Source organism: Carassius auratus, chromosome 20, assembly GCF_003368295.1.
Source record: "Carassius auratus strain Wakin chromosome 20, ASM336829v1, whole genome shotgun sequence".
Classification (NCBI taxonomy): Eukaryota; Metazoa; Chordata; class Actinopteri; order Cypriniformes; family Cyprinidae; genus Carassius; species Carassius auratus.
Genome location: NC_039262.1, coordinates 20,754,698 through 20,772,135, shown reverse-complemented (window position 1 = coordinate 20,772,135; position 17,438 = coordinate 20,754,698). Strand labels below are relative to the sequence as shown.

Here is a 17,438-nt window from a genome sequence, read left to right as displayed (position 1 = left end):
AAAATTAAAACTAGTCCATAATTTATTCACCCTAAAGCAATCCTAGGCATATGAGTTTATTTTTTCCCTTTGAGACGAATACAGTTGTAGTTATTAAATGTCTAGTCTTGGCTTATAATATAGTCCTCCATTTTTATTTATTTTTAACAAATGCTCATTTTGTATTTCTAATTTGTGCCCCCATAATTAAAAATCTAAGAAGCTAGGGTATATAAAGAAAAGCCAAAACAAATTAAAACAAATAAATTTAGACCGAACTGTTGCTTTCTAATTTAATTCAATTCTAATTATGAATCTTGTCTGTTAATAATTGGTTAACGAGTGTCTGTTGTTAGGAGAATAACTGAAGTGAACATCCCTACGCTAGAGCTTATACTACACCGAAGTCCTTTATCATTCACAGACTCATGTTCAGTTAGCTGAAGCTGGATATTATGGTTTATAAAGCTTTGTGTGAATAATTTTCTTACAGAAATGCATCTATTAATTTCAGAAGGCCTTTATTAACCCCCGGAGCTGTGTGGAGCACTCTTTATGATGGATGGACTTTTTTGGGGCTTCACAACCTTGACCCTTATTCACTGCCATTGTGAATCCTGCAGAATTTTTTAACTATAACTCCGAATGTATTTGTCTGAAAGAAGAAAGCCATATACACCTATTGCTTGAGGGTGAATAAATAAATACATTGGTTAAAATCTCTCAGTGGTAGTGTTAAACGACACCCTTTTTTTTTTACTACTAACAACTAGTAAAAGTGCATGTCGCCTCTGATGACCCCTTTCAAATATAGTATCCCTAAAAAGGAACGCTCTGTACCATGCAAAAAAATTTGGGGTCAGTAAGATTTATATAATCTTATATATAATAAGTGTCTGATAGATTAAAAGTACAGTGAAACAGTAATATTGTATACTCTACTGTTTAGTGTCATATGATATTGCATGTGCGCACATTTTCCACCCTTGAAAATGTAAATGTATTTTGAATATGAATCACCTGGGTTTAACAATACCAATAATACTGCCACAGTATGTCTAGGCATTAAATGAGCCTGTTGATGATGATGATCTGCTGAGAAGCACCCGGCTGCAGCCTGCAGATCGAGGCGGGGCTGCACCTGGGGTGTGGTTGGCTGCACGTGCAGCCCCGCCCCATACCTACTCTGATTGGTTCAATCGTCTTCCATAGACTTACATGATTGTTGGTGTAGGACGGAGAATGCTGTTTAAAATGCTAAAAACGCTGTACAGTTTAATAAAGCCTTCATAATGCACAAAAGAACAAGCATAAAAATAACATTACCCTGTAACTCGCCATGTCCCTGAAATAATTGTTTTGGTAAATTAAGCTAATCTTTAGACTAACATACGAATATAGTAAATTAATTGGGTTGATTATCCACAGTAAGACGATCAGGTCTTCAGATAGAAGAATTAATTATGAATTAAATAATTTTAGAAAATAGGATTATTTCATATCATCAGAGTATGGGAAAGGAAAATGGAAGGGGTGTATCATTACTGTTTTAATCTATATGGCATGACAAGACAATTATTGTTACATATAATTATCCGTCATGCAGTTGATAAATGACACTGCAATATTCTAATGTGTCTGCCAATTCAATTTTTATGAAACTTTTAATTTTCTTTACTACATTGCAAAACATAGACTTTTCTTCCCTTTATTTCAGAAAAATATGCTGCTCCTCGTTATCTGAAAGTGAAGAAATCGATAAACTTTTATTTCTATCGGTCAGTGATGATTCTGAAAGGACATACCTGTAAACCGTTGCATTTCATGATAATTGTGCTCTTATCTTAGTGAAGTCTCGCAGCCACTGTCAAATATTGAGATAAACTTTATAAAGTATCATCTATTTATATTAAATTGGTATCTTCTCCGATATACATTTTGTGACCATTGCGCCGATTCTTTTCAATCAGCTGGAATGATTCGGGACATTCTACGTTAAATGTGGCGTAATGCATTAAAACGTGTTTTATAAAGACCAAACTCAGTAAACATTTTTAATAACACACTTTATTTACAGACAACCAGGTTATGGGTGGAAATTAAACGCTTTGTGTTCGTATTCTGTGCTCATATCTGCTTGTCGGTGAATAAAATGCTATATTAATAATTTGTTTGCTGAGTTTGGTCTTTTTAAAACACTGTTTTAATGCATAAAGCCACGTACTTTCACGTTAAGCGTGCTTTTAGAGTGTCCCAATTATTCATTTGTGAATTAAACTGTTCAAGAAGAGCAAACTTGCAGCAGCTAACATCTCTTGATTCAATAAATCAGACATAGTGAGTCAAGTTAACAAAAAACTGCATCATAGTAAAGGCTTTGTAAAACTGTATAGCTTTTTAAACAGCATTCTCCGTCCTACACCAACTACGCACACATTTCCTTCCTATCATGTAAGTTTTTGAAAGACGATTGAACCAATCAGAGTAGGTATGGGGCGGGGCTGCACGTGCAACCCCGCCCCAGGTGCAGCCCCGCCTCGATCTGCAGGCTGCAGCCGGGTGTACTTGGATCTGCTTGAAAACGTTGATCCTTACTGCAACAGTCCACCAGGTGGCGATATTCCCTGCAAAAATAATTTGCCCATAAATCATAATCATATTGTAAATTTATTAAAGTACTGACTAGACTGTACTGAAACTGCTTCACAGATATAGTGATGATGACTGGGGAGAGAAATGTAAAGTAAAGGACATGATTTTACTTACAAGAACAAAACATTTAGGGAGGAACACTAAAAACCAAGTTTTTCTTCCTCCTTGGTCACGACATAAATGCTTAATCTCCAGTTAAAAAAAAAAAAAAAAAATCCCTCCAGGTCCACACCTCGTTCCTCCTGAATCAGCACTTTTCTGCTGCAGGTCGCCAGAGTTGCTCTCTGAGGTTGATTGAGCACCATATCAGCACAAGTCTCCTTCCTCCATCATTTTATCTCGATGACATTCGCCTCGAATTTTCAATCACAGTCCATGTCCTAATACCTACAAGTCCCTTCGTCCCATCCGTTCCTTTCGTCTGAGGTCACAGAGCCACACAAGTGTGCGTATATTCACCATCTGGGTTTATATGCCTCATCAATCTTCACACACACTCCATTAGGCTTGTAATGGAGAGCACAGCTGTGTTAATGCCTCGGTTTCAGATGAATTTAACGCCTACAACAACATCAGCAGATTATCTCCCACTCTTTAAAATAGGTATTTTATGGTGTGGTTGTGGAAAGTACAGCAGTAGCCCTGAGCTTTTATATTTATCACTATCTACACCCACCATTCAGCTCTTCAGTGTCCTCTGAAACCCGGCAGGTTGTTCACATGTACAGAGGGCCGTGTGTTGAAGTGTGTTTTCCATGTGGACGTCCTGACAGTTCAAACTTAGTGAACGTTTTTGGATGCACGCATAACCCAGTGGTTATGTAATGGAGGAAGCAGATGATTCAAGCAGTAGAAAGACAATAGTCAAGAAACATGATTCACATTGTTAATATTTTGACTCAGTTTCGGGGGCATTACAGATGAACAGACGGGGTAGATTAATGCCGGTGGCCGTGAACTTGAAAAGATGACTCTTCCTGCGTTTGAAACAAGATACTGTACCTTCTCATGTTCATTCATGTTTATTTCATGCTGTAACTAGTAGTGTAGATGATCACAACTAGGATTGCTACATTAAAGAGCCACAAAATGCTAGTTATTGTTTGCATTTCTTTAAAATGAATTACAGAATTTGAAAGCTGAAACTTTGCTGCGATTTATTTTTCACTGCATGAGAACACAATGCGTGGCATGAGAAAGGCATGGCTTGTCGGACATAGCAAGCAGGTCTTTACGAAGTCACTTTAAGCGCCTAACCAAAAGGAAGAAAAGTCTTTGTGAGAGCGATGAGGGAGTGAAGCGACCAGAAGCAGCTGAACGCTGGGGTGTACTGTTTGATGAAAGATTGAAACGAGAGCGATGGCAGCACTGCAGGCCAGAAACAGTCTCCTGGATCTCATCTAAAGTGCACTGACTGTTCTTGACCACGCTCTTGTTTCTTCTGAGAGGACATCAATACTCTGCTAGTGGAATAAAGGACTGGGAGAGGCGTCTCTGTCTGCAGTGTAATGGGAAGATCAGACTTGGCTCACATGCAGGTCAGTGACCTTACGGGTTTAATGGCTCTAGAGGCCATGACTCGGTGCAGGGTTGAGTAAAGCTAAACTGATGCAGAAACGGATTTGTTATTTCAGACCAGGAGAGACACGACGGTCCTAGCAATACGATATGGGCAGGGGCCCTGTGGTTAGACATGTACATACCTACACACATGAATGTATGCATGCATCCCAGGCTTGTCTGAAACATTTGAGACAGGGAAGAGCAAGGTGATATTCTGTAACATGCACATGCAATGAAAAAAAAACACATAAACACCCACCCACAAGCTTATATAACCAGGAGACTGCCACTCCACCACTTTATACATGATGAATGTATAATAACTGAATGTGTAATGGTTACGGTCACATAACACGCAAGTAAACAAATACAATATTTCATTTTTTTGTGTGTTTTTTTTTAAAATCCTTTTATAGTTGTTTGTTTTCATTTAATTAATGATTAGCTTTTCATTTGACTCACAAACCCCCTGCAGTTCCTTCACAAACCCAGTTTGGGATAACTTGAAGAAATACAATGTTTAATGCACTTCATATTATTAATAACAACAACTGGAATGTATTTTCTAACTCTTTGTATTTTTATATCAGTATGGTACAAGATTATCCTTTTTAAATCAAGGCAAAAATCGAGATGGGTCAAAAAGAAATCTAAAAGCAGTCTGATTATATTACCTAAAATGTGTAATTGTTCATAATGTAATGAATTACCTTACTAACCACACATCTTGTCATGTAATTTAGAATAAGTATTACAATGAAAATCACACACATGAAGCGTATATGACCAAGTCTAGAAGTTCATGCAACCAGACACCAGAAACTTTACTGAAAACCATCGCAGGATTTATTGTTTTATGGCTTTTAACTTTGTGTGCAGTTAATAATAATGTTAGTTTCTTGTTAAAATAATATTACTTCAAGAAAGAAGGCATTGTTAACAAAATAACATTCTCAATAACGTGATATGCTAATGAATGTTTTAATCGAAAGTTTTAACTTCGTGAATCTACAATATTTTATATTTCAAACTTAAGAACATGGAAAAAATAGCAACAACCACCTAATGTACAATGAAACAAGGATAAATATTGAAAGTAATATAAATTATTTAACATTTATCACATTTTCCTTCTAAATTATATAAAAAGTATTCATTTATTTAAAAAACTAGTTGTTTTACAGAACATTCATAGATTACAGTGACATATCATTTCAATAAAATAAGGAATTGGCGATTTCATGTGATAGTTTTATGAATCTGTAATTGCCACATCATGAGTATCACTTCAATCAGATGTGAAAATGTAACAACTCATTGATATCTGTTTTTCACAACGTAAGGAAGCCCCGCAATACGCAGGGCATCAAAAAATTAGTTTATACTCATAGTGTTCTTCCCCACGGAAATCTTTAGTAAAAGGCGAAAGATTTATACGATCTGAGGAAAAACAAGAGTGTACTGACTGTCTGAAGGGAAGCAGGAGGTTCAGATCAATGACGACACGCAGCGTAACGACGGTAAGAGACACGTTCATCATTATCAGACATGTTCAACTCACCTGAACATCAGCAACATCGATAAAGAATCTTATCCATGTGTCTACCGAGCTAGTATAATCAAATACAATTAATAAAAATGTTAGAAATGTGTGTGAAATATAAAGTGTCGTGTTGCATTGTGGGTAGCTCTAGCTCGTGTCGTGGTCTTCCGGATACGTCATGCCCCATTCAGTTCCCTTGACTCTGAGATCTGACCAAAGACCTTCACTCTATAAAGACACTAAAGCATATAAACTGTGTTATATCATAACAGTTGTCGTTAAATTATTATAACAGGTCCATTCATGAAACCATCTCGGGTCATTCCTGCTAAATCTGACTGGAGCTTCATAAACTTTATAAACTCTTGTGAGTGCAGAGTAGAGAGAGAAACATGAGTCGATTATCACTAATCTCTCCCCAGGCGGTGTGCTGCCTTCTTTAACCACTTCAGCTGGTTTAGTATCATTATTTGAGGACGTTTACAACAGTCTCATGGTTCACACAACTTCAGGGGACTTTCTAAACCGAGCTGTTTCACTGGATGGCGACTCAAGCGACACCAAACGAGGATGGTCTTTTTTTGCACTTTTAACATTTGCTGAAAGATTGCCTGACATAAAAAAAGAAGAAGAACATTATAGCAAACTACAGCATTAATCATACTTTTCACGCATCATCAAACCCTTACGATGTAACGTCTTCCTGGCGACCTCGCTAAAAATGTCATTCATTAACGTTACTTTAAAATATAGGCATAACCCTTCCATTAATTTATACGAATCTAGATTTAAGACAATTTAGGACATCAATATGAATAATAACTAGCTAATCATGACCGAGTAGCCTACCTCTGTACTGATTTAAAATATGAACAGGTCATCACCACATTTTTTCAAAATTTATCCACCCACCCACCAAAGCGGATTAGCGGAAGTAAGCCTATGGGTGAGACTTCCGGTTAATTAGCCGATATAATGAGGAGAACGACAACGTGCAGCTAACGGTAAAACTGTTTGCACTACAAACCAATGTGCTCATAATTAAGATAATACATTAAAATAATATGATAAAAAACACCCCAACTTTCAATATCAAGCAGCAAAACGAAATGTTTAGCTCAGCTAAAAATAGTTGGACTGAGTGGACGCAGATGAGACCAGAAGCCAATTTACAATTGGCCACGCCCCTTTTACGATATAAAAGCAAGTTTTTAAAAGTTTGTAGATTATTTAATGTATAACCAATGAATAGGAATATTAAGTTTATTTTTTAATAGGCCTATATATTTACACTGCCAGAAAAAAATGCAAAAATTGTACCTTTAGGGTTACAACAGCTTGTCACTGGGACAGTACCCTTAAAGGGACACATTTGAACCTTCTTTACCCCTGAAGGGTGCATATTAGTACCCTTAAACTAGCATTACTCATATGGTCCTATTATGAACTCTTTGGGGTAAAGAAGGTACAAAGTTTCTCTTTAAGGGTACTGTCCAGTGACAAGCTTTTGTACTCCTAAAGGTACAATTTCGGCACATTTTGAGTGTAAAGAGGAGAAATGCAAATAAAATCTTAAAAATGACTTGGATATTTCTTTCTGTTTGGAGGGAGTTTTATTTAAACATGTATAAATAACATATAGGCCTAAGTGTTTTTAATAGTTTCCTTGCACTGATTCTGCAGTTTAGTGTCTGAATGAAACACCTGGATTTGTATGTCAGAAAAAAAACCTACATATTGCTGTGTCTTTTCTAATTGAAAGTCCATTTTATGCTCATGTACAGTATGCCTGTGTTTGAGTGCCTCTGTGTGTAATTATTCTGAGGATCTGCTGTGCAAATGCCCCAACACAAACTACACAGCATGCTTTGCTGACTTTGCTAAAAACCAAAAGAGCACAAAGACAGAAATTGTTCGATGTTATCTTCCTCGGGTGGCACAGGAAATGAAACTATATCAGCATTTTTTAAATCCCTTAAGATCTCTAATATCTCAGATGCTTCTTCTAGACAGCAATTAGATTAAACAGAGTGGAAACTTTTGCTTTTCAGATTATTCCCTTAAGAAATCTCAAATGATTCATTTAGGGATCTCAACAATGTCACAAACTTAACCCTGAATTCCACGAAGAGTTAAAAACGAAGTTGTGAAAGTGTGTAAAGATATCGCTCAAACACAATATACTACGATCACGTTTTCTGTTGGCAAATTGTTCTTAATCTCCCAGTTTCTTCATGGCCTGTGTCATGCATCATAGCCTTTGACAGACGACCCAGCCATTAAATAGTAACAAAGTCTCCCTCCTCAACTTCACCTGACACTCCGTCGTCTGCAAACTGACACGCTGGAGATGATCCAGGGATGAAAGTTAGACTAATGAGCTCAATCGTTCGGTTTACTTTGGCGCTTACCTTTCAGGGGAGACAACCGCCCTATATACGGAAGACACCCAAGTCTTTATCCCCTCACACCTGTCTCACAATCTTAAGGCTTCCTCGGTTCTGGACAGGCTCCAGAGGTCCGTTTGCAGATGATGTCTCAGGTGTGGGCAAGAGAGAGGCTTTCGATCACTGTCGGCTTTAAAGATCATAGATATGTGTGTCTATTAAAAAATGTGGGTCATTTTATTAAAGAACAGATCAACAAATCTGGTGCAATCAGTCAGAGGAAAAAATATAACAGATAATTGCGCGAGATAAAATAAGAAATAAATTGTAAGAAAATCACAATAATGAGAATGAAAGTAGCAATTGTTAGAATAGAAATGCACCCTGTGAGATATGAAATTGCAGATATGACAAATAAAAGTCAAACTGTAAGATATTAAGTAAAAATTCAGATAAATAGTTGCAATTAAAATAGTTGCAGATGTGATACATATATATATATAAAGACATTTATGATGAAATTAAGTCACCATTGCAAGATGTAAAATCGCCTTTGTGAGATAAAAAGTTGCAATTGTGAGAAATAACTTAAGAAATAACTGCGACTTATTTATCAAAATTACTTTGACATGAAAAAGAGAAATGAACCAAGAGAAAACATTACCTTCTACAGCCGCGAGAGGGCGCTCTATGCTGCTCTGTGCTCCTGTAGTCTACACTGCTGTAGACAGTAATGTTTTCTCTTGGTTCTTGGTTCTAAATAAATGCGATTTATAGTCCAGTGCGACTTATATATGTTTTTTCATCGTCATGACGTATTTTTGGATTGATGCGACTTATACTTAGGTGCGACTTACGAAAATACGGTATACAGTCACACTGCGAGAAACAGCCACGAAGACGAAGTAAAAAATTTAACAAATAAAATTTGCTATTGTGAGAAAAAAAGCTGCGATTTTTTTAATAAAAAAAAACTAACAATTATTACCACTGATCTATTATAGATCAGTGATTATGACAAATAAAGTCGTATATACTTAAAATGACGTTAATTGTAAGATATGAAAGAGCAATTGTTAATAAATTCTAAAACTCGGTATTGCAATGGCAAGAAATAAAGTTACATTTAGGCTACTTAAAATCAAGTTAGTCGAAATTGCAACTGCAAGTAATACGGTCAAATTGTGGTATATAACACTGCGAGATATAGAACACAATTATGACAAATAAAGTCCCAAGTCTAAGACCTTAAAATCGCATTACTTTTTCCCAATAATCTGAGTATTCCTCGACTTAAAATACAATCCACCCACATTAAAGTATCAGTGCATGTTTGTTTATTTATTGTTGTGGACTGTGGAACAAATTTGATTCAGCTTAAACCCTCGAGCAGAGTTTTAGACACATATCACACTGTACACATCCTTTGTTATTACTTTTTTCAGTCCCACACAACCAGCATGGAGTATCGTGCCCCAGTCATACACAACAACGGCTCTACTTGGTGAGTCGATTTACCTGTGGGAGGCCTGAACAGCTAAAGGCAAGTGTTACTCCACCACAATAAAAGTTACACAATCAAATGAATCATGATTTTCAAATGTAGGCTTGCTGGTGCAAAGCCCCGGGAGGAACAGATTGAGATCTTCAAATGAAGAATAGTTTCACTCGATAACGATTGGCCCTGTTTGTTGATACAGGAGGACAGAAAGATTCTCCCACAACAATAATAGAACAGACTCGGTGCTATAGACGATGTGCATATCATGTTTCTCTTGCACCTGCGTCAGCTCGAATGCAACAGTCTCTCTCTCCATCTGTCTCGCCTCACAGAGAGAGACAGAGACAGACAAGACGGTCAAAGTCAGTGGCTGTACACTCTGTCCCTCCTCGGTTTCTGCTACGTCAGGGATGGAGTCTTGTGACATCACTGTACACACATGCCTCAGGTACTGAGGAGAACACAGACATACACAATCTGATCTTTGAGTGCTTGTGTTCAAACATGTTGGACTCTCTGAATTGTTGTATAAAAGCAATATCAGCATCGCATTAGCATTGTTTTTTTTTTTTTTACTATCTGCACGGATTTAGCCATAGATTCAATGCAGACATTCGTCAGACAATCCAAAATGCAACGCTCTTGCTCGAGGATAGTGGATATTGCTTAGAGGGAAAGTTCACACAATATAAAAGTAATATAAAAATTCAGCCATTATTTACTCTCCCTGGTGCCGTTCAAAAGATATATGGTTACCATTTATTTTCACAACACAAAGAGAAAAAAAAATGCCCTGCTCGAGGTGCATGGTTCACAATTCGAATGAACAATGATCTTCAACCATATGAAAAAGCCTGACCCATCATAGACAGCAAGGGTACTACCATGATCAATGCACAGAAATGTAGATAGGACATCGTTAAAATGGTCCATGTGACATCAGTGGCTACTCCATCATTTTATGAAGCAATGAATTAATAGAGTGTTTCTAAATGATCTGTTCTTTATGAATGCTTTAAAATCTTGGCACAAAAAACAATATACATTCATGAAACTTTTTTTCCTGAATGTTTGTCTAACATTAGGCTGCTTTTTTCAGAACGTGCAGAGAACATTCAAAAGTAATGCTCCCATAAAGTAAAAAAAAAAATGTTAAAATGAAATGTTTGCATAATGTTTGATCATGTGACTACCTACCCATAAACTGTGTATATATAGTACTGTCAACCATTAATCACAATTTATCAATTCCAAATCAAAGTTTTTGTTTACATGTGTGTGTGCTGTGTATATTTATGTATAACACGTACACATGCATAAAAATATTTTAGAAAAATATGTTATGTTTATATATGAAATATATTTAAATATTATATAAAAAGAACATAAATATATACATTTTTATGCATGTAAATATTTCCAAAATATATGCTGTATGTGAGTGTATGTATATATAGGCTACATAATAAATATACACAGTACACACACATATATTATGTAAACTTAAACTTACTTAAATTTTGGATGCGATTAATCACTAATCAATATATATATATATATATATATATATATATATATATATATATATATAACTATTTAACCTTAAAGAAATGTCATCCACCTGTATGTTGAAAGCATTGAAGAGTGTGTTTTTCTCCTGTGCAAATTAGCAGGACACACAGACTTGTGTCAGACTCAGTGCAACAACCTCCCTCTCTTTCTCTTTCTCCCACTCACTCACTCACTCACTCACAGCTGCAGAGAGAAGCACAGAGTGGAGCCGCCATACAGCAGCAGCACACAGCGCGATGGTGCGCCTCAGGACCGCGTCGCGCAACTTAACTGCGTTTCAACACGCCATCAAACTCACGGACTTGTGAGGCAAATCAGTTCAACTGTTCAGACCTGAACTACGCAAAATGGACAAGCAAACTACTTCCAGGACCCTAAACCAACACATCAACGAATGAGCTCATGGTGATCTCCACAGAACGGACCACGCGCCAAGCACGGTCACCTTCGCTGTTGAGGAGACTTGCGAGGGGATCCCAAGAACAGCTCCGACGCGTCCCTGGCCAGCAGTAACGAGCGAACCGGATCCCGCAGATCAATGAAGAATGCGCGAGCGCACGCACAGTCGATGAAGCCGGCGGCGGGATCATGCGTGTTCTGCCCGAGCCGAGCGCGCAGTCACTGCGGCTGGTGTTTCTCTTCGTCTTCGTTATGGATGTAGCGCCGTCCCCGGCTCTGACCGCCGGCTGCCCGGACCGCTGCGTGTGCGACGACCAGCTGGTGGTCCAGTGCGCCGGGCAACAGTTAAGCGACTTCCCCGTGGATCTCCCGCTGGCCACCCGACAGCTGATCATCTCCAATAACCGGATCGGCGACCTGCCGGCGCTGCAGCTCAACTACCTGTCGGACCTGGTGTACCTGGACTGCAGCAACAACTCGTTGACGGAGATCTCCGAGTCTACTTTTGGCAACCTGCGCAAGCTCGCCTACCTGGATCTGTCTTTCAACAGCCTGACGCAGATCGAGGACCGGACGTTTGGCCCGCTGGCCAGCCTGGTGATGCTGAGGATGACGGATAACCCGGGGCTGTCGGAGATCCACCCGGACGCGTTCGCGGAGAACGCGGCGCTGCAGGTGCTGGACGTGAGCCGCAACAACCTGACGGCGCTCAACATCAGCTCTCTGATCGCGCTGCCGGCGCTGCGCTCGCTGGGGCTCAGCGGGAACCCCTGGAGGTGCGACTGCGACACGGAGGACCTGTGCCTCTGGATCCAGATAGAGGGCTTCAAGTTCCAAGGTGGGATCATGCGCTTCTTATCTTTAGCTGCTCTGAAAACTTTCCAAGTCCATTGTATAGCTTAAAAACTGACAGCCATGGTTGCCACAACTATAATAACGATGTTTGTCATTGTCAAACATGATTTTAATGAACATGTACCATAAAAATGCACAGGTTAGTAGATTTTGTAGCAATTTAGGCCTTTTTACATTATTTCTCAATACACTGACATTGTGTTATCTTTTAAAATATAATATTTTCTGGTCAAATAAAGCCAATTAACTTTTTTTAAATAGAAATATAATAGTATTTTATAAGAGTATTTCTTCTATGATGCACTTTTGAACTACTTTATAGTTCTGTAAAGTGCTGAACACCACTCAACAAATCAGCACCCCTAATTAAAAGCCATTCTATGCAAATAGGTTTTTAGCCTGAATTTTAAAACTAGAAATACTAATGGAAACTCCATAAACCATTCCATAATCTAGGCCCAACAACTAAACTATGAACAAAGTTTTTTACTGTGTATTATATCAATGTATCAAAATTGCCAATAAGTAGCCTAATTTTTTGTTTAATAATTAAGTGACTTATAATATGGAGATACTGGAGCAAGTTATGATCATCTCTTTCTGCTACGAGCTGAAGTCTTTAACCGCTGCTGCATTAACAAATGTTACTGCCTTTCCTCCAGGCATCATAATTGAGCATAATGGAAGTGCTAATTGTTAATTAGTCATTTAGCTGATGATTTTATACAAAGCGTCCTCGTACACATATTATACAGTCTCCCAGGGGCAATTTGGAGTTATGTTTCACGATCAAGGGCACTGTGTGTCAGCCCTAACAAGTGATGAAGTAACCACATTTTCCAGGTCGGATAATATAAATGTTATAATAATTTAAGATTCAACCATTTCAAATAAGTTGAGCACTAATCTACACAGCCCCGACTTCTGAAGTCTGACCAACAACCAGCCTCAGTTAATGACTGGAATGCATTACCGTTGCTTTTTCTTTTTCCTTCGAGCCACACTGATGAATATTAAATCTGTGTGTCAGTGAAATATCATTATTTTAAAAAATACAATATGTAGTTTAAGGTGATTTCAATTAATTCCAGTGTTGGTGCCAGGAGAGAGAGGAAGGGAATGAAAGGCCAGCTAATTATCTCCACCATTAGACCTCCAGAGTGAGTGGGTCTTTATCAGTCTTATCACCCCAGTTCGCGTTATCGAGTTATTCAGGCTGATAATTTGATCTGAAGACTGTGTCTCGGTGGAGCAGAGGGCAGGGCACAGGCAGACCCTGACAGTTTAGTCTTAGGGCAAATGTACTCAAATGTTAATCTCTGCACAAACGTGACATTTTGAGCTGAATGCTCATCGTTATTTTTAGTCGAGCAGCTGTAAATGAACTTGAGATGTGTGTGCTTCACATGATCCATGTCACGGTATATGAATAATGCATGCGTGTGGAAGGGCTCATCCAGTTTTTGTGGATGGTTATTTTCTTTCTTCCAGTTCAAAACCTTGCTTTAGTGCAATGATTGATTGACAAGGTAATAGGAAGAGCTTTGGTGTTGTCCAAAATGCAATTGGCCAGATTAGCGCTTACACTACAGTACAAATAGGTTTTGGATTGCCTCTCAATGTGGTTTGAGTTACTTTCTGAGCCTCCACATTACTGAAATGTTCTGAAACCCAGAAACATATAAGAACATTGTTAAAATAGTCCATGTGACATCAGTGGTTCCCTTTATGTGAATTTAGAAACTTTATAATTTCCCAACAATTACAGAAAGTTAGATAACTATGTTTGCATATCCCACCTCTACCAACATTGTTCAACGATATGCCGTTTGCCAAATCCATAGTTCCCACAAACATCCGAAAACAGCATTTTGAAGTTTCAAGATGTTTACAGCAAAAATCTGAAATTGATTTGATCTCAAATTGAATAATTAGCAGTTACGTTATGCTCCATCAGCTACTTGACGTCATTATAATGTGTTAAACAATATAGTTCAAATGATGAATGTGTAACGAAGTTTCTACATTTTCCAGGAAACACTCATGACTAACTACTTAGTTTCTCCATGCATCGGACTAATTAGGCACTTATTTAAATAAATGTAAATAAATGTATTGGGCCCCATGGAAGCTTGCTGAGGCCCCCAATGGGTCCCGGCCCCCTGTTTAAAAACGTTTTGGTTAAAAATCACCAAAGTCTAAATCAGATTTGTAAGCATTGGATCTTCTGTGTGTTTTGCTTTTCAGACCTGAATGGATTTGATTTGGTTGTGCTAAAATCAGATTGAACAACTTTTTTTTTTTTTGGAGAGCAATTTTGTTCTTGGTGCTTTGTCAGCTGTTACACCATAATTAAGCTGTTAAAGATAGAGCATAGAAAGTATAGAAAGTATAACAATACACACAATCTGTCCAATCCATCTTTCCAGAAATAAGTTAATGTAGTCTGGGAACTTAATAGAGAAAATGGAGCTTTTCCAGACGTTGAGATTGAACATAAGCTCTGGCCTCTCCGTTATCGGGGAGCAAAACCCTAAGAATGCAAAAACCTAATTTCTCTCAGTCTATTCAAAGACACGCTGTCTGTCTGCTCATTGTCTCTCTCCTGATTAGACTCTCTGACGTTTTGGTGTTGCTACGTCCACAGAGAGCAGATGGCTAATTATGTCTTTTTTTTTAAAGATGATATGAGAATTCTTGTCCCATTATATAATCCTGTCCAAGCACCCTGACTGCACCAGCTTACAAGAGCACTGGTGCGTCTCTCTTAATCACCAAATATCACCAGCTTCAGACGAGAATACTTGTTTGTGAGCAAATTAAAGTTATTGTTCACTAAAAAATGAAAATACTGTCATCATTTATTCATCCTCATGTTGCTGCAAACCTGTGTGACATGAACAGAAAAATTCTGAAGGATGAGAATATGAGCTTTCTATCTTTAATCAGATGCAAAATCACCATAAAAATATCATAAAAGTGATTAATATGACTTGTGTGCTATATTTCAAGTCTTCTCAGTTATTCATCTCGACTTGAGAGAAGTGATGTCTGATTTAATGAACCCTTCTTTTGAGTCAGATCTACAGTTAATCAGACTTTTCCAGTTCTTGATTTCAACTCATTCAGTGATCTAGGCACAGCAGTTTAAGGAATAAAAAAAAAACTGTGTTAATCCTCAAAATGCATAAATTTGATCTATAGTTTTAACAAAAGCCCTGAAGCTGTCAAAAGTCAGATGACACATTTTGCATCATCCAATGGATATTTGCTGAGAAAAAAATATGTGGTTATGTGATTGCAGGTAACATGGGCAAAAAGTGTTTCACATTATACATTTACAAAGCTGGTTGAAAATTTACATTTACATTTACATTTAGTCATTTAGCAGACACTTTTATCCAAAGTGACTTACAAATGGGGATAATGGAAGCAATCAAAATCAACAAAAGAGCAATCACATGCAAGTACTATAACAAGTCTCAGCTGAATGCAGTACATGTTGCAAGGTTTTTTTATTATATAATAAATAAAAAGAAAACAATTAGAATGAAAAACAATAGCTTTTCTAATCTTTTTGTAAAGATAAAAAGCAGTTAATGAATAGAGTGCAAGTGAAGATTTTTGAAGAATTTAATTAGAATAGAGAGTGCTAGAGTTTAGAGTGTCAAATAAAGAAGGAAGATATGTGTTTTTAGCTGATTCTTGAAGATGGCTAAGGACTCAGCTGCTCGGATTGAGTTGTGCAGGTCATTCCACCAGGAGGGAACATTTCATTAAAAAATCTGTGAAAGTGACTTTGTGCTTCTTTGGGATGGCACAATAAAGCAACATTCACTTGCACAACGCAAGCTTCTAGAGGGCACATAACTCTGAAATAATGAAGTTAGGTAAAGGGGTGCAGAGCCAGTGGTAGTTTTGTAGGCAAACATTAATGCCTTTAGTTTTATGCGAGTAGCTTTAGGTAGCCCATGCAAATTGATAAACTGATGAGTGACATGCATTCTTTTTGGTTCATTAAAAATTTATCTTGCTGCCATGTTCTTGATTAATTGTAAAGGTTAGATAAAAGAAGCTGGAGTACCTGCCAAGAGGGCATAGCAATAGTCCAACCTGGACCGAACAAGAGCTTGAACAAGGAGTTGTGTAGCATGTTCTGAAAGAAAGGGTTTGATCTTCTTGATGTTGAATAAAGCAAATCTGCAGGATCGGACAGTTTTAGCAGTGTGGTCTGAGAAAGTCAGTTGATCATCAATCATAACTCCAAGGCTTCTGGCTGTTTTTGAAGGAGTTATGGTTGATGTGCCTAACTGGATGGTGAAATCGTGATGAAACGATGGGTTTAATGGAACCACAAGCAGTTCTGTCTTAGCAAGGTTGAGTTGAAGGTGATAGTCCTTCATCCAGCAAGAAATGTCTGTTAGACAAGCTGAGTTGTGAGCAGCTATTGTCAGATCATCAGGATGGAATGAGAGGTATAATTAAGTGTTATCAGCATAATTCTGAATGACAGAGCCTAGTGATACCATGTAGACAGAGAAGAGAAGTGGTCCAAGAACTGAGCCCTGAGGCACCCCAGAAGTTAATGTTGCGACTTGGACACCTCACCTCTCAAGCAGTGGACAGATCCAGCAAGATTATTATTGAAGATTTAGAATCTGCTCTTGCCAGTCTTAGGGCTTCAAAAACTGAGAGCAAGGCGGGAGGTTGTTCTGAGTGAGAAAGGCAGAAACTTAGTTGAACATAGCTCGTTTAAATGTTTTTGCAATGAAAGGAAAAAGGGAAACCAGTCTGTAGTTCTCTAAAAGAGATGTGTTAAGGTTGGGTTTCTTAAGTAGTGGGGTTATGGGGGCCTGTTTTAACTGCTGAGGGAAAAACACCAGTGTGAAGGAATGTGTTAATGATGTGAGTGAGTGCAGGTACAACTGCAGGAGAAATGGCTTGAAGGAGATGAGATGGAATAGGATCAAGTGGATAAGATTAAAAA

General features: G+C 37.9%; 1 protein-coding gene and 1 non-coding gene across 2 annotated transcripts in view; one reads left to right on the top strand and one right to left on the bottom strand.

Annotated features, from left to right (window-relative positions):
- Positions 1-5,539: 5,539 nt before the first annotated feature.
- LOC113037969 (U5 spliceosomal RNA) lies at positions 5,540-5,654 on the bottom strand. The gene has a single exon (XR_003274713.1). It is a non-coding gene; the product is annotated as a U5 spliceosomal RNA (small nuclear RNA).
- A 5,689-nt stretch (positions 5,655-11,343) lies between these two features.
- lrrc52 (leucine rich repeat containing 52) overlaps positions 11,344-17,438 on the top strand; it is a 31,204-nt gene continuing 25,109 nt past the window's right edge. Inside the window, exon 1 of the mRNA XM_026291423.1 lies at positions 11,344-12,434. Within this exon, the coding sequence (XP_026147208.1) occupies positions 11,786-12,434 (649 nt within the window). The 5' untranslated portion in view covers positions 11,344-11,785. The remainder of the gene's footprint in view (positions 12,435-17,438) is intronic.